The 18,174-nt window shown below is 38.7% G+C and overlaps 1 protein-coding gene across 5 annotated transcripts in view; it reads left to right on the top strand.

The window, feature by feature from the left end:
* Nucleotides 1–16,803, top strand: part of DCLK2 (doublecortin like kinase 2) — a 79,271-nt gene extending 62,468 nt beyond the window's left edge. For 2 of the 5 annotated variants that reach the window (XR_008534294.2, XR_008534293.2), the window contains 9 exons: nucleotides 3,000–3,119; nucleotides 4,851–4,997; nucleotides 7,215–7,348; nucleotides 8,797–8,874; nucleotides 9,906–10,002; nucleotides 11,453–11,533; nucleotides 12,293–12,409; nucleotides 13,212–13,294; nucleotides 15,956–16,094. Coding sequence is in view for 3 of the 5 variants with exons in the window: in XM_054633333.2 (XP_054489308.2) it covers nucleotides 3,000–3,119; nucleotides 4,851–4,997; nucleotides 7,215–7,348; nucleotides 8,797–8,874; nucleotides 9,906–10,002; nucleotides 11,453–11,533; nucleotides 12,293–12,409; nucleotides 15,956–16,168 (987 nt within the window). In the remaining 2 variants the exon portion in view is untranslated. Of the gene's footprint in view, nucleotides 1–2,999; nucleotides 3,120–4,850; nucleotides 4,998–7,214; nucleotides 7,349–8,796; nucleotides 8,875–9,905; nucleotides 10,003–11,452; nucleotides 11,534–12,292; nucleotides 12,410–13,211; nucleotides 13,295–14,122; nucleotides 14,136–15,955 lie in introns of all 5 variants that reach the window. The other 3 variants (XM_054633333.2, XM_054633332.2, XM_077176958.1) reach the window with 2 other exon arrangements.
* The last annotated feature ends 1,371 nt before the right edge of the window (nucleotides 16,804–18,174 follow it).

Genomic DNA, 18,174 nt, shown 5'->3' with positions numbered 1-18,174 from the left:
TGACTGTTAGTCTACTACATAATAGAGAAAAAACAAACTAATTGTTGCCTATTTTATTGAGCTGGCAAAAAAAAAAAAAGCTAATATTCACCCAAAATTTATTGGACTATTTAATGTGTAAAATGTGAGAGAGGAAATTGGCAGCTATATGTTTATTTATGCAATTCCCATCCCACTCTGCCTCTTCTTTTTCTCTCTGTATAGCTCAACATGCTCCTTTTATAAGCAGAACATGGATTTGAAAAAAATTTTCACAACCTTTTCTTTCTCTTTATGTGATGCCACCTTCCTGTTTCAACAAAGATCTCTTGTGTTCTGAAAACTTTCTTTTAATTCAGACTTAAAACAGAAAACCCAAAATTGTTTCTTCAGGAGAACAGTATCTCATATAATGCAAGCAAATATCTGAGAGTGTCAGACCTCTTCTTTCCCTTCATACTTCTTGAGTATAGATATTTTTAAAAGAAGAAAACTGCCTCCCCTCTTTGTGTGGTAAGGAGCTGTGTGATGCTGTGATGACTTCCTATTAGGAGAGGTCCTTAAACAGAAACATTTTATCTGTGCAGGTTTTAAACCATGTTTTAGATGCTAGGAGATGAGGTTTTCATTTTAGCTCATATTCTCCAGGTTTATTTAGAAAATTTAGAAAGAAATCATAAAAATGTGCAGCCACAAGAAAAAGTGCTAGGATTGCCTTTCTGAGATTAAAATGTTGCAATTTCTTTAGCTGTGGAAAGGGTGACCCACTGTGTTCCACTGCAAACAAAATTTTTGGATGATGTGTACAGCTTGCAACTTTAGATGGTTTTTATTACTTGTCTGAGTCAGCTGCTTAGGTATCATAAATTGGAATGGTCTGGAGATAGATATTCTATTTTAAACAGTAGAGTTGAGAGGAATTTTCTATTTATCATTCTCCTTTCTTCAAAACATCTATAAAAAGAGAAATCAACCCTATGGATGCACAGCTGCCCATATTGAAAGGACCTATATCTGTAGAGCTAGAGACTGTTGGAAGATATTTATACCTCTTGGGCCAGTGGCAGAATCATCCTGGAAGAATTCCAAGAAAGGAAATAATTAAATTTTGCTACGGCTTATTCCTTCCTCACTCAGTTCCACAGCCCTTCCTTAAAAGCACCCATCCCATCCAGCCCAAATTTGGATGATTTAAGTGTTGCTCACTGTTCCTTGATCTTGGATGTTCAGAAATTTGAATCCAATTGACTGTTTTCCACAAGGGGCTCAAATGCTCATTACACAATAATGTCTCTGTAAATAAATCATATTAATGTAGACTGAAACATATATTGCACTATCCAGGAGAACACCATAACAACTTTTGGAATTACTATTTTTTTCACGGCAAAACATAGCAAACAGTGGGGTGGTTGAAAATAACTAGCTACATATTAGTCAACATTTTTTGAGGACAGTTTTTTAAACAGTAGCTCAACAATATTCTGGAGCCTTTTAAAAAAATACTGTTTATTTTAAGTATTAATTATGCCTGAGCTGTTTAATCAAGAAAGCACAGATAAAGTCTTCGTGCCTTAGTTGTAATTAATGGGTGTAATAAATTTAATATGTTCCCTGTTCTTTAGGTTGAGAAAGCTGTAATAACATCCTAGTTTTGCTTGGACTCTTAATATTAGTTTTGAACTTCCAGGCTTCCATTCCTGAGGCTTAGTGTGCTGTGGCTGTTCACGTCTGTCTGGTGATGAGATTCAGCATTGTGTTTAACAGAATTGCTTCCTGTTTGTCTGTTTTGTTTTCTCTCCAGAGCACTTTGCTTGGAGCAGGCATATGTTTGTTCAGAGTGACAATTGCTGCTCTTTCAAAGTGAATGTCCAAGGTGTGGTGTTTGACCCGTGTGTGCTGCATTGCTCTCTCACCAATCGAGGTGCACACATGGCATGTGGTTTCTGAGCTATGCAGCCACAGAAAGCTTTGGCAAAAGCACAATGCATCCGTAAATAACCCCAGAAAAAGAAGGTGAAGTGGTGTAAGATCTCCAGGCACTGCCTGTGCACAGTGGATCACATCTCCTCCTGGTGCTCTGCTCACAAATGCATGAAGTGCATGCTCCTTATCAGTGCATTCAACATGGATAAGTTCCCAGCCCAGTGATATGATTTGTTCCCTGCCAGGGTGGAAGGATACTCCTGTCTAATGCAAGCATTGTTTCTTATTTTGCAGAGAACCTAAATACAATATCCATATTCCAACATCTATAAAGGAAAACTAAAATAATTCTTCATGTGGAGGGGACACACAATTTTTTTTTGCTCTCCAGTGTTAAAATGTTCTAGAAAACAAGGCTTTTGAAACTAATTAGTTCTCAAAAGCCATTACTTCCTCAGAAGAACAGGGAAGGGGAAATTGAACTCAGTCTGTATGCTGTTAAGCTGTTGGAGTCACAACAATTTAACTGAGCTACTACACATTTTGCAGATTGTAAATCTAAGCAGGCATATAAAATGAACCAAAATCCATAACCAAAACACTTAGAATATTTTTTTTCTTGTATATGCTCCACAACTTCTTTAAAAAATAAAGTCCTTGGATACAAATCCTAGGTAATCTGTCCTTGAGTAACCTCCCCCAAATGAGAGGTGAAGGCTGGAGAGGATCAAGAACATGTTAACTGTTGATGAGGGGTGACAGCTTCCAGTGATCCAGCTGGGGGGCAGAAAGGTTCTGAACTTAATTTCACCTCATAATACCCACATAAGAACATAACCTGCACTTCCTGAATTGCTGTCATGTTCTGGGGTCGTTTTTGGAGATGCCCCATTTGTTATCTGTGTGAAATATATTTTCAATTAAATGTGGTCAGTGATGAAATACAAGCTAAGATCCAGCAACTGTAAATAACCATCTGCTATATAAATTAATCAGCAAAAAGGGTGCTCACTGATCAAGTGACTGCCTGATCAAAGGACAAGTGAATTGGCAAATTCATGTTTCAGATAAACTTCCATCCTCTTCTGAACCAGGAGCACCTGATTGAAAATGAAGTGTCTATTCTGCGCCGAGTGAAGCACCCCAACATCATCATGCTCATAGAGGAGATGGACACCCCCACAGAGCTCTACCTGGTGATGGAGCTGGTCAAGGTAAGGCTCAGGGGCCTTTATTTGTCTTCTTTGAATTCTCTGTGTTGGTGTGAAATCTGAGCAGTATCTAGGAATGCCAAGTTCTTGGGAGACACAATCAAATAAGGTTTCAGTGGCAACCTGCATTTTTAAATCATAAAAATACACCTGTCACACAATTATATGAATGGGATTTCTCTCTCTTCTGTTGTAATTTGACTATTAACACAGATTTGAGGTAATTGCAATGTGCAGTCTAGAGAGAAGTGGATAGTGGGTTTTATATCATGCCTACAATATACAGGGATGATAGTGATATGGATTTACTAACAGATTTCACTATTCTCATTAGTTAATAAATTGATTTAAATTAATTGATTCTTCATTTCTTGAACAATGAACTCTGTAATGAATTTATCTTAATAGATAAGACAAATAGATTAAACTCAAGTGATTTTTATCCTGGAAAACCAAAACTCAAAAGATCTCACCCATTTTGCTTTATCAAACAGTTCACCAGAGAACAGATGTTGCTTTCCTACATGTACAGAGAAAACACAAATATTCTTTTTGCTGTCACCTTGTGAGCCAAATACACGAGTAGCATCAGGTTCCAGTCATGCATTCTCTTGTCTGAGTTCTGTACATGCACAGCCACACTGCACATCAGCTTGACTGGCATGTCAGATACAAATAACATGCAGCAAAAGCAGTAGGAGCACTGCTCATTTTTTGAGGAACACTCTTTATTTCTAACTGAGGCACTGTTACATTCAGGACTCTAGAATGGTTGCCAGACTGGGAAACCTCTAAAGTGTGTAGTTGTTGAATACATAATTTCTGTAGCCCACTCATTTTTCCTCCTTTCTAGAAGCTATTTTTATACCCTATAGGCTTTTTGGGGTTTCAAGACAGTATTTTTTTAATGTTTTAATTCACCACCATTTTGGCCTCTATTTCCTGAATTGCTGCTTCTCTTCGGTGTGCATTGAAATGCTTGGAATGCCACCCACAGCTCAGACAGATCACTCCTACAGATGTATCCAGGGAAACCATCCTGGAGACACCCACATGACATTTGTTGTCATGACTGAAAATGCCCCATCAGTAACTCACTCACATGTTGCTGTGTATTCCCAGAGGAATAGGGCATCCATAAACAGAGATTGACACATTCAGAAATCACCTGGAGGTTCTGCACTTTGATGTTTCTCAATCCGTGGATTCATTTATGTTGAAATGTGTTTATCTGTTTTTCCTCCTCAACTATATTTATTTGGTATTTCTTGCAATATCTGCAGAAATTTGAATTTGCTGAATATTTGTTAGTTAGGGTTTTTTTATTATTATTATTAGGCTAATTTATTTTAGGCTTTACTCAAAATCAGAGCTGTTTTTCAATATGTTGAATATACTGATAAGATGAAGAAAAGGGATGCTGTATGCCTGTACCTGTAGGTAATATAAATGAGTGATCAAAGGTAGGAAGATCAATAGAAAAAAAACCTGTGATTTACCCAAGCTCAGACAGTAGAAGCCTGGAGAACAGTTAAGAATTTAATGTAGATGACTGAAGTCCTAGTCTAGTACCTTGGTGACAAGATAATTTTTCTGCAAAACTTTTTTTTTTCTGTTTAACAGGAATTTGAGCATGTCTTTTGGGAACATTTTACATGTTTAGGATTTGGGTTTTTTTTAAACCAAATACAGTCTTAATTATTTTTTAAACAATTATATTTTTTCTTTCCATAGGGAGGAGACCTGTTTGATGCCATCACTTCATCTACAAAATACACAGAGAGAGATGGGAGTGCCATGGTCTACAATTTAGCCAGTGCTCTCAAATACCTGCATGGTCTCAACATTGTGCACAGAGACATCAAACCAGAAAATCTTCTGGTATGTCCCAGTTATTTTCCAGTATTTTCTCTTACTTTGTTCTCATTAATGCAAATGCTTGTGTGGAAATGTCAAGGAGCACAGCAGAGAACAGCAGGCATATTAATTTAGAATAAGTATGTATGAAGTAAATCTTTTGCCATGAGGTAGCAATCACTGTAATGCAGGAGAGCTGTGCTCAAACCTGTCCTTAGACCTATCTTTATTTACAATTTGATTGGCTGCCTTTTGGATAAGCAGGAGTATTGTCTCACAAAACAGTGAATTTTAAAGCTATGCCAATGAATTATTTATCAGTTTGCAAGTGGGAGAAAGGTGGGCTGAGAGCCATTTCTTCATTTCTTGAACAATCCTGTGGTTATCAGCTGAATCCAGTGGTTTTTTCCTTTCATTGTCATTGTAGGATCATCTCTCTGATGCTTTACCAGAATTCTGGCTGGGAATTAACCCTTTACATTTGTTTATTCTTTTCCTGGGCAACTGGCTACTTTTGTTTTCAGCAGAGACATAAGATAACTGTGCTGACAAGAATTACCATGAAGTCTGCTTAGGGAACTCCTTATTCCCCAGTCCACAGAGGGCATCATTCCCATTCTGTCCACAGAATGGGATCCGTGAGTGCTGTCTCACTTACCCACAGAGGTTACACTTCAGCATTACATATTGGATATTAAGTGTCATGCACTGCACAAACAGGGCCATAATCTCCCCTGCTTGAGACATTTCTTAAAAGTCTTTTGTGGTGTTTGTCAGTCCTGTTTAATGAGTTCGAACCGAGAGTAGGAGTCACAGCTTATCCCAGACTGGATTTTGAACTATAACAAGGACAGGGCTACAAGCTGAAAATATTTCCTAATTAATAGTCAATTCTTTCCCCAGTAATTCCACTGACAGTGTTTAGCAATTTAAATAAACCCTCAAATAAATTAGATTGTTTAGCAAAAAGAAGCATGGGGGAAAGCTTCTCCTGGAAAATGTAGTCACAGCAACATGGCACTTGAGAGAGAAAATGAAGGTAGAAGTCTCACGTACTATTAGTGTATCTCCAAACACAGACAGTCCAAAGAAATTTTAAGCTCTCATTAGAGATTGAATCAGTTATAAATAGGCACAAATGCCCTTTCTGCCTAGAAAGCCTAAAGAGATTACTCAACAGATGCAAATCTTACTCACTGTGATTGACAGCAGCAGAATGTTCAGATAACATCCTGGTATTGAATATAAATGCAAATAATTCCCATCAACAGCTACCTGTAATTGCACATAGTTAGTTTTTTTGCACAGGGTCATCCAGCCTGTCTGGATGGGAATTACATTCCCTGTGCTAGTCATGCATTTAAAAAATGCAAACCCTAAGAGTAATAGCTGGTATGAAGGTGTTATATAAAGGAGAACAAGTGTTTCCATTACTGATATGAATTACACAGGGGAATGAAGAAAGGTATTGCAGTGCTCAGATGTTTGAGGAAGGCAAATAAATTCAGCCATTCTGGAGATCCTGGGGCCCTCCATTCTAGATGCCTTTGAAATCATGTTAATATAAACATTTTACTGTAGGAGCAAAACTGAGATGAATTTATTAGGGGGATGTTTCCTTTGTGTTGGTCTGGTTTGGTTTATTCCTGCCATCACTGTTGTATAGCACTTTTCTTTTTAATTAAATTCAGCTGCTTTCAGCAATAAAATGACTCAGTGCTAGATTGTTTATGGGCCTTTTGGTAAGGTGCAGTTGGGTCTGCACAAAAACCTAAACTGAATTTGCCCAGACCAAGCACAGGGAAGACATTTGCTGATGAAATTGCCTAGAATGTTGGCTAGATTTATGCTAAGATAACAAGATGTTAAACAAATCTGATTGTAGCTGCCAGTCCCATTTTAAACTCTAGGTCCCAGTCAAATGAAAGTAGAGTATTATATTTTCCTGAATATATTTAAAACTTCTCAACATTCAAGGACTGAGTTTTCTTTTCCACCTCTAGCTGCTCGAGGCTGTGTCATGGTCTGACCTACATAGCTGGGAGACAGCTCCATTGAAATTTTGCTCCAGCTGCAATCAATGGGAATATCATTTTTTTTCTCTTCTTGCCCTACAGGATTGTGGAAATCACCTTTTTTCCCATCTTCTTGGCATGGTGATGATGTTTTCCCAAAGAAATTAAAGGATATAAAAATGCAGATGTTCTCCTCCTCATTCTGTGTTAATTTCTCTGATTTTAGGTGTGTGAATATTCAGATGGAACCAAGTCTTTGAAGCTTGGAGACTTTGGACTGGCGACGGTGGTGGAAGGCCCTTTGTACACTGTGTGTGGGACACCCACCTATGTGGCTCCAGAAATCATTGCAGAGACAGGGTGAGCGTGACTGCCTACCACACAGGCCTGGTAACCACTCATTTTTGGCAGGTTGTAAGAGCTTGTAAGATCCAAATGCTCCAACAGGCTGTCCTTCCATTGTTTTGTAACCAAACCACCCAAGGGCACCACTCCCAGTTCCTCCAAGAGGCCACCAGTGTCCTTGCTCTGCCTGCTCCCAGAATTTGCCTTTGCCTCTCCTCTCCCACCTTCCCAGGACCAGCTCTGGTGCAGTGGAGTCCATTTGTTTGTGCTGCCTCACCTCAGCATCCAGAGCCCACTGTACCACCCATGGCAGCTGTTTGGGGAAAAACAGACAGGCAAAACACAGTGTTTGCATTAGAAATGGAATAATTTATACTGGAATAGTATACTATTAGTATATAATAATATAATATATATAATATATATATTTATAATATATATATAATATATAATATATATAATATATATTATATATATATATATATATATATTTTATATACATAATATAATAGTATACTAATAGTATATAATAATTTATACTGGAATAGGCTGCAGAGGTCACCTAGTCCAAACCTGTTCTCAGGACAGTTCTAATTAGAATATGTTGATTCAAGTGACCCTTTTGGGTGACACATCCTGTTTGATAACAACTGAGCAACCCCATTATTCTGTATTTAACAGGTCATTGCATAAATACCATTGTAAAATGGTAAATTTTCACCAATGGCAGATTTTCACAAGTTCTCTCTCCTTTTAGACCTACGAGATCTCCATTCCATGCTTTGGCTGACTCTTGCCATAGCTGTAACCACTCTGAATTTCCTGATGGAGGGAGGTTTTGTTTGTGTTGTTTCTCTCCTTTTTCAGTGCATTTGTTGCATTGAGAAACATTTCACAGCTGCAGTCAGCTCCGGTGTCAGAGGGCACCTCCTCTGCCTGCTTGAGGGTTTGACAAACTGAATCTACTGAATAGGAGAAAAGGCCTCTTTTTGACCTCCAGTGTTTTAATTTCTGTGCTTTAAAAGAAAAGTGCAGCTCTTCTGGCCCGTGTTGCTCACTGGAGAGGCTGGAGAATTGGTGTGTCTTGTTGCTTAGCAACACATGATAACCTTCGAGAGAGTTACTTCACTGTGGGGACTGAGAATGCACATCCTTGTCTTTAACCATTAGTGGCTCTGGATGGGGAAAACCTGGATACTGACTTGGATTTGAGTATATTCAGAAGACCCTGGAGAGCCCTGAGGTAGAAAAAAAAAACCCATCATAGAATCATTGTTTCTTAAAGGTTGTAAAGGTGTGAAGAAAAAGGTGCTCAAGCACAAAATACATCACCCCATCGGCAGCAAATAACTCAGAACAGATTCTCATGTAATCCTGTCAGCATAATTTATTTTTGATTGGAATGACTCTTTTGTTGTTGTTGTTGTTAATTTAGCACCAGTAACACAGACTTATTTTCTCAGGTATGGCTTAAAGGTGGACATTTGGGCTGCAGGTGTGATCACTTACATCCTGTTATGTGGATTTCCACCTTTTCGCAGGTGAGTGCCAAAGGGAAAACCAGCAAAAGCAATCAAGTTCTTTCAGAGCAAGTCTGACCTTTCTCCCTGAAGGAGGCATCCTTGGGGGAGGAAAAAAGGTGGATCAGATTGATGTGTTTTCCTCACGGATTTGTTCATTTCTTTGCGTGGTTTTCACTTGTCCCTCATTTTAGGTCTGGGATCAATTTTTTAAATATGTTTTCCTACGGGGGCAGGTGTTTTAGTGCTACGGGGGGGTGCGAGGGCAGAGCCGCTTTTCCTTTTGTCTCCAAGCGGATCCCGGCTCCGCCATCCGCGGCCACGCGCTGCCCTCTGCCGTCGAAACAGGAGAGGGGAAAATGTGCTCATCCCGCCTTTTTAACCTTGCTCGTCCTTTTGGGAAGTGTCCAACGGGCACATTTTAACAGGGAATTCTGCTCTTAACATATAAATTACCAATGCAGGGCCTGTTTGTTCAGTTTTATGGCAAAATACTTAACAAAACAGGTTTAACTAAAACATCTCACTGAACAAAAATATCTTGCCAACAATAAATTTTATATATATTTTTTATTTTATATATATTTATTATATAAATATATATTTATTAATTATATATATTTATTTTATATATCTTTATTTATTTTATATATATATTGTTGATGGAAAAAATATTAGTTTCACGTATTTGGGTTTTTCATGTTGTTATTTCTTGTTCAGAGCTGAAACTGTGTTTTGAAAGATACATTGTGCAAGATACTGTATTCTTTGATGAGACTTTTGGGTCAGGGCACGGAGAATGTCCATATCATGCTAGTAGAAGCAGGTTATGAGTGAGATTGATAAATGTGTGTTAACTATGCAGCCCCTATTTCAGTGGAAAAGTTACCTCAATGTATTGGCTCAGAAAAGCTATCACTGTATAAACTTGTAAAATGTGCATTTCTAGTAGTTATTAACATAATTTCTGTTCCATCCCCAAATCAAGTTAAAATCCCTATGACAAATTGGCTTTTTCTCTCATAATGTTTTTCATTACTGCTGTTTTACAGTGAAAACAACCTTCAGGAAGACCTCTTTGATCAGATACTTGTGGGGAAGCTGGAATTTCCCTCTCCCTACTGGGATAACATCACCGAGTCAGCAAAGGTACTGCTATTTTTTCCCACCTGAAACAACATTTCTGACAAGGCCCTGTGCAGCCTGTGCTCAGCTGGGAAGGCAGCCTGGAAGATGCAGAGCAGCCCAGTGCCCCAGCTGTGGCTTTTCAGTGGGTTTGGCTGAACAGTGCTTGGTGAAAGCTCAGGTGTTTCTGGCTCTGCCTGAGCAAGGGTGGCAGAATGCCAGCTGCATTCAGGGAACGTCGCACGACGCCCAGCTCACTTCATGATGCACTTTACAGCAGCTTCCCTGCTTCAGCTGCCAAATAAATGTGTCCCTTAATTTTTACCTCTTGTCACTCTTTAAAAAAAAATAATTATTGCTCTGTGGATTGGTTGCAGTAGGCATTTCTTCCTATTTTTACTTGAGGCATTTATTAGAGTTTTCAAGAGGTGCAGCCATGGCTAATTGCCACTGCCAGCAGTTCCTCTGTGATCATTGCAGTTTTGTTTAAATTGATTGTGTCTGTAGGACAAAGATTCGAGTTGTGAGCCCACTTCTCAGGTTAATTCACTAAAGTGTTTTGAATAATGTCTGTAACAAGTGGAGGTGGTTTTTTATCTGGCAATGAGAAGTTGAATTTTTTCTGCATTTTTTATGCGTTTCCCAATGGGTGTTTATCCATTTACCAACATTTCCCAAGTCCCAGTCATCTCACACATTTCCAGACATGCATTCTGAACAAACAAGGTCCTCAATCTTGGTATTCAAGGTGATGTCTCACTTCAAACTTCCACAGACTAAAGAACTTGGCTGGTTGGGAAAGCTCTCAGTTAGGTGTGTTGTTATCGTCTGCTTCAAGAAACCATTTCCCAAAACTGAAGCAATGGACAGTGCCCTTGAAATAATCTTGATAAAAATATGAAGACTGATAATTTGGAGGCTATAAAAGGTTTTTTGAGGGAGGGACTTAGCTCAATGTCTTTTATTCTTCTGCAGCAACACAGAAGAGAACATTTTCAAATAATTTCATCAGTTTCTTGACTTTCAGGTGCAGATTCTTGTCTCTGATTTGTGTTTTTTTATGTAATGTTACTGAGTGTATGTGCACTGCCCAGAGAGGATCTCATGTCTCCCACGCTTGTTTTTGTTCTGGTCATGTGCATGAATATATAGAGAACAAAGTGGAACATTAGAGCTGATTTTTTTAACATTTCTTTTTCATTTGTTTTCAATAGACTCAGTGAAACATGAGTACAGTGAAGAAGCTGATATCAAACACGCTGCTGCCTTGCAGCCTCTTAATCCTAAAGGGCAAATTTAAGTTCCATTTAAATCACACTGGTAGTATCACTGCTTCTGGTATCAGCTGGGGTTGGTTTTTTTCCATCCAGGTATCAAGAAGATTGCACTGAGAAGAACTTGGTGCAACATTATTTTCAGTTTTAATATCCTTCCCCATGCCCTTCAAACTCTCTTTTTTTCTTTTTCCATGAAGGAGTTAATCAGCCTGATGCTACATGTGAATGCTGAAGCCCGGTACACAGCAGCACAGATCCTAAGCCATCCCTGGGTGTCAGTGAGTAAATCACATTTCACTTGTCTCTAATTTGACATTAAACCTGTAAATCTAACCATTAACCTGCACTGTTCAGAAGCAGCAGTACAATCAGCAAATATAACACCTACAGACACTAAGCTGATGCCTGCCAGGTCCTTCATCTTCTCAGGCAGCAGCAAAGGGGAACACCAAAGTGCATTGCTTATTGATTTAAAATCAATTAATTATTAATAAGCACTAGGTTTACATGGAGACAGTCAATGCTTTTTTTCAGACATGTTCTAAAAGAGGGACTGAATACAATCTGTGGAGTTCCCTGACACAAGAGAAGACAACTATTAACAAGTGTATCAATGGATAACAGCTCCTCTCAAGCATATTTATGATACTTGATAACACCTCCAGACTTAGGACATGATAGGCCATTTAAAGTGGTGATTTGAAAGAAATCCAAGTGAAAAATATGCTTTTCATTTTTAAGATTATTTCAAGCATGTTATTTTTAACTTGCTTGAATCAAACCTGCAGCTTATAATTGTGGGACAAAACAATGCACTGGAAGTGTCACATGTCATTTTAAGAAATGGAAGTTCATTCATAAAGCAGTGAGTGATTGCTCTGTTCTTTCCTCTGGAACTGTCTCTCATGTAGCAGAGTGTGTTCACTTTTGGACTGCCTGTCTGAATATTTACTATTCATTAAAAAGCAGAAAGTGCCTGATGATAAAAAACTTTTTGTGTTTTCCCTAACTTGAATATTGTGTTCTTTCTTATGCAGGATGATGCTTCCCAGGAGAATAATATGCAAGCTGAAGTAACAGGTAAACTGAAGCAGCACTTTAATAACACCCTACCCAAGCAAAATAACACATCTGCTGGGGTTTCTGTCATCATGGTAAGAGAAATGAACATTTCTATACATTGATAGTATACTCTGCATAATTTCCTGACAGTGCTCTATGAGCACGTGTGGTGCAAGAATAGCAAACCCAAAACTAGAAGAGTCTCTAATTCTAGCCTTTATTGATGTATAATGTGGATTGTCTCATCATTGCTTGAGAGCAACCAAGTCTATCACAGTGTGTGGCCAAGAGATAAAAATGAGCTTTCAACAGAAACATGTGAACACTAAGTAGGTGTATGTTAAAATGAAGTTTATTACCAATTTGAAATATTTCATTTTAAAAAGCAAAAGTTTTTTATCATACTGCCCACCTAGTTAAGTAGGGTCTACCTCTGTGCCTGCCCAAGTATTGCTTCATCTTGAGCATAGTGTTGTTCAACACTACCTGTGCCAGGAAACCAGGCTCCATTCCAGAAACTTCCTTTCTTCCTGATCTTACCAGGGCCCATCCTTGTCTGATGCAAGGATGGACACTGCACACAAAATGTATCTTCAGTAACTTAAAGAAAGTAAAACCATCCATGATACCATAACAGGGACTTCCACCCTCACCCTCCCATTAGTATTAATTACTTTCAAAGGCCAGACCACTAATGTTAACAAGAATAATTGTTTTAATCATCTGAGAACCAGTACATTTAAATAAAATGTTTCTGCCTACATCTCTGTCTTTGCAAATAGATTTATGTGAGTTAAATAGGCAAACAATTTAAATGTAGGAAAAGTGATAACATAAAAATAAGTCAGGAAATGGATTTCAGGTTCATGCTCTTGTCTACATTTCATTTGACAGTTTGACTTGACAGTTTGAGAGGGACTTCAGAGCTTCATTGTTTATACTGTTGAGACTATGGATAAGCCTGAAGCTGAAAACTGGTATAAAATGCACTATATGTAATAAGAGCAATTTTAATTCTAACTCTCAGCCCCTCTCCAACTTGCATGCCACTTAAGCCTGTCTCAGATCTCTGACACAGCGTAGCTTTGGCTTCCTATTGGTGTGAGTTTTTTCTGTTAGCTACTGACACTCCTTCAGCCAGGAAAGTTCACCTCATTTTACCTTTTCCTGCTTTATTTCCTTCTAACAGGTATGGAAGGATGTAAATGCATAACTATTAATTGCTGAATGCAGCTCCCATTTATTAATGCTGAAAGGAAAAGTAAAATCTTGCTCAAAACACTGTGATCTAACGAGGATTAAGCCCTCAATTTGTTATTCTTGCCCTGGTTTACCTTGAGCATTGAAATTTAGTTACCTTTGTGTTGAGAAGTTCTTCACTTGCTCCAGCACTCATTGCTTACCAACATTCAGCTTCAGACAAGCACACTTTGTAACTCTCACTGTGTATTGCAGTGCATTGCTCTCTCAGTCCACCTGCACATTCACTGGAGCCCCTTTAGCATCACCTCATTCCAACACTGTCACCTGGCCCATGCAGATAATACCATCCTGTGGCAGATAAGTAAAACTGCACATCCCCAGTTCAGTGTCCTTGCACAGGAGGCTCCTGCTGCCCCCAAAAGCATGTTGCTCTTAATTCATTACTGATTTATTTTTTTTTTTTTGGTCAATTAAGAAATGTTCTGTAAATCTAAATTTGTTGCAATTGTGTTAGTTCTGCTTGAAGTAAGTCTAGTTTCTGTCCCTTGCTTTCTTCCTTTTTTCCTCCTTTCCCAATGCCTGCATTGCTTTCCTCTGAGTAGGTCCAAGGCAATGGTACGTACTAACGGCGATGCTTTGTTCTGCTGCACAAAAAGTACATGGTCTCCATTTGAAACAAGAAAGGAGAAATAACTAAGCCAGTCTGAAGTGGAAAAAGCAGTACAGCCACACCAAACCAGCAAAGGAATACCTTTTAAACCCTTAGGAAAAAATAGTTCTGTCTTGAGTGACGCATATCTGAAATAGGCTAAGCAAACACCAACACAACAATTTTTTACTTCCTCAGACATGTCTTGGTTTATTCTCCTGGCAGTCATTTTGTGCATGTCTATATCTATCTTGTAGCTAAAAACAGCTAGAAAAAGATGAGAACCCTTTGAAGACAGAAGCAAAGAACTAAACCACTGAACTAAACATTGTTTCTATTTAAAATTGACACTTCTTTTAGAGCCAGACAAGTGATAATCAGTCCTAGATAAATAAAAAAACATTCTTGCTTAGCAACAGTAAAATTAAAAAGAAAACCCCAAACTGCTCTACATAGAACTGTATTGCTGCTATGAGGACAGCACAGGAGAAAATCACTGTCAGCATGAACTGAAAGCATGTCCTTCCCCTTTTATATAACTTCACCTGCCACTGATATAGTGAAACCCCTATTTACAACTTTTTCCAGCAAGAAAAAAGGCAATGCAATGGTGTCTTGATAATGATAAAATTCCTTTAGACCATCACTAACCTCAAAACTCAGATCCAATTCAGCTGCTCCTTTTCTTGCATGCTCCCTTTGCAGTGTTGATTGTCAGTAGCAGAAACTCAGTTGTGGACTATGGAATTTTCTCCTTGTACCTCACTATGCAGGGAGGCTAGTGATGTAACTTGAGTTAAAAAAAAAACAAAACAACAACAACAAAAAAGAGGGTAAGTACCTTGTATCTGCTGTCCTTGATGACTTTTGATACAATAAACACATCTGAAAAAAAAATGAACCCTGCTAAATTTGACTTGTGTCAGAAAATTATTTAAGTATCAAATACTTCAGTGAATAGTGTATTAGTCAAACCCAACTAAAAACACATACATTTTCACATTAGTAAAGTAAGTCCAATCAAAAGAATAAATTTTTGAGGAAAAGGCAAAGCACCTGACCTTTACAATTAGCACATATCTTTTAGGGTATGGAAAGTGTTGTCTTCAGCAGATGTACCACATACTCCAGATAATCGACCTATTCACTACGGAATTCTGTTTTCATTCCAGCCTGTTGCTCCCTTCTCCTGTAAACTCACTTTTAAGTACAGAATTCAGAAATGATGCCTTTTTGCAACCATGAGAGGTCATTTTCCTACTCTCACCACTAAGCAGAAAAGCAGGCCCTTTTCTTGAAAAAAGAAAAAAATGTTCTGTCACCTTCCCCAGAGGCTTCCCCTCTGTACTGTGTGGTTTGTTACAGGAATTGTAGCACTGAGTTCTCAGTAAGCATCACCTGATTCCTTGTGTCTGCAAAAACACAGGTACATAAACTTTGCTAATAGTTACTGTGACAAGTTCCTTCTCTATCACAGCCACTCGTGCCATCTTTTTTTCCACATCAGACTTGCAAGACAAAAATTTTAAACCTGCAACGTCATGGCAAGCATACATCTGGAAGAGAAGTTTTCCTTACATTTCCTAAAGCCAGTATCACAAAAATTATACAATTCATTATATAAAATGTTATTTCTATGTTATGTTATTCTAATGTTATTTCTCCTTTTTTATCCTGGCTGTATTGCATGCAGTTCATGTCTTGTAGATTGTTTTAACCCTTAAGACAGGGCTGTATTTAAGTGTTGTTTCATGCTTTGCCTTGGGTTTGTTTTGTTTGTTTGTAGAACACAGCTCTAGATAAAGAGAGTCAGATTTTCTGCAGCAAGCGCTGTCAGGACTCTGGTAGAGCTGGAATGGAGAAAATTTCTGCAATTGCTGCTGCAGCTGCTGATCCTCGTGTGGCTGGGTCCGAGCCCCTCCTCCCTGCTGCTCCTGAGCCACTCCGGTGCCCCACGCTGCCTTCTCCCGAGCCTGCTGGGGATCAGCCTGGTGCGTAGCACTGGGGAAAACAAATCCAACTGAAGCTCCCCACTCCCTGGCCACAGTTTTCTTCATTTCCCATGACTGTTTTCAGTTTGTGAGCACCTCTCATAGCCAAGCCCCAGCCAGGTCTGATCCGCTCTCTCAAAGGGGGTGAACGAACCACATCTTGGGAACAGCAGTAGGGGAAAGACCCCAGGAATGTTAGGTGGTTTTTTAAGTTCTCTGTGTCAATAATTAACTCCATTTCACACAGCCTTGGGCTCTAGATAGACTAACTTATGGTGTAGCTAACCATATTTTTATATGAGCAGTGAGGTGGGGAACAGTTACCTGGCCTCACGTCCACCAGCAGGCCCTGTTCTGTTCTTCTGATGGGAATTTTCAGAAAAGTGGGAGAGGCAGACAAGGGAAGAAAATTTCTATTTGCCTTCTATTCCAATGCCTCTATTTTTAGCCAAGTTTCTACTAAACTTGAAGAGGCAAATTTTCACAAAGAATTTTTTAGTGGACTAACTGTAAAATATCATGAGACAAACATTTGAAGATAGAAAGGGAAGGATGGTTGTTTTCCATCAAGTTTGTTATCTGACTTGCAGGCAGGGTAGTGTTTAGATAATATGAATTTAAATAAAGTAACTTGGGATGTAAACATGAGCAGTGGACGTTTATTTGTAACGAAGACTGGAGTGAAGGAAGACTTTTTGCTTTGCCATTTTCTATCCTAACCACAAGTGTCCCATCCACACCTTTCTCCAGGGTCAGACTACCTGTTAGATTAAAAAAAAATAAAATAAAATTACTTTGGGCCTGTGAAGGGAAAGCCTGCTGCATGTTATCCAAGCTATGATGAGCTGAGCAGCTCCTAATTCTAGGATATGCTGATAGAGGAGCTGCCATCAATAGCCATCAGAGGTTTGTCAGTGCTATCCCCCTATTCACCTGGTGCAGGCACTGGAAACCAGGATTGGGAAGCAGCTCTCCTTAATCTGCAGTCACAAAATAGACAAGGTTTTCTCTTTACCATAATGCTTAGTTCAATAGAGTATGTATTCAGCTTAATCCTTTTCCTTTGCTCGTTCTTATGAATTGGTCATAGTTCATTTTTTCTCTTAGCTATACTTTCTACTAGAATTGTAAAAGAAAGACCTGCAATAAACTTTCTTCATTAAAAAAAAAAAAAACAGAACACAAAAAGTTATTCCTTTCTTTGAGAGCTCAGTTATTTTGTCAGTGACACTTGTCTTATTCTCCCTGGAGAGACTGAACAATTAGATGCCTACCAAAACAATTTAATAGAATTAATTTGAGGGATTCCCATAAACTTCATTGTTTTAAAGTTCATTGCTTCCTATGAAAGCCTTGATTAAACATGGCTGCTTTACCTTTTGAAGAGCACTTAAAGATCAGAAAGTGCCAAGTGATAACTTAAGGCCATGGCAGCTGAAAGATGTGCAACATCCTGGCAAGAAAATGGTATTAAAGGTAGGGAAACATAGTATGTCTTAAACTATGATAAAAAGGTTGGGCTACAACCAATCCTTGCTAATTAACTTCATTGTGGGTTCCCTGGAGTAAGTTCAATATACTTGAAGAGTATGGGAATAGCCTTTCTGTAAAATAATTTGGTTTTTGATACAGTGCAAAAAGATGAAGCTATCATTCCAACCTTAATCAGAAGAGAAACTTCTGATTCAGATTCTGGTGAGAGTCTGTAGCTGGCTGCCTGTGTGGTTGGTGATTTCTGCAACAAGTCTCAGACTCAGCCAAAGAAAGGATGTGGAATTTCAGGTGGAGCAGGCTAACGAGGAGCAAAGACAGGGAACCTCCAAAAGAGCAGAACAGAGAGATCAGCAGAGAGGGAGCAACAAGCAAATAATGAATGCTGGGTTAAGTTCTGTTTTTCCTAAGAGGATGAATTAATTCAGCTATGAAGAAAAAAAACTGCAATGGATTGGCAAGGATTTCCAACAAGTTGTGTTGCACAAATAATTATGCACCTATAACAGAAGGGATCAGCACT

The sequence above is a fragment of the Agelaius phoeniceus genome, chromosome 4 (genome assembly GCF_051311805.1).
Source record: "Agelaius phoeniceus isolate bAgePho1 chromosome 4, bAgePho1.hap1, whole genome shotgun sequence".
NCBI lineage: Eukaryota > Metazoa > Chordata > Aves > Passeriformes > Icteridae > Agelaius > Agelaius phoeniceus.
Note: the sequence above shows the minus strand (reverse complement) of the source record. Positions and strands in the feature narration are given on the sequence as shown.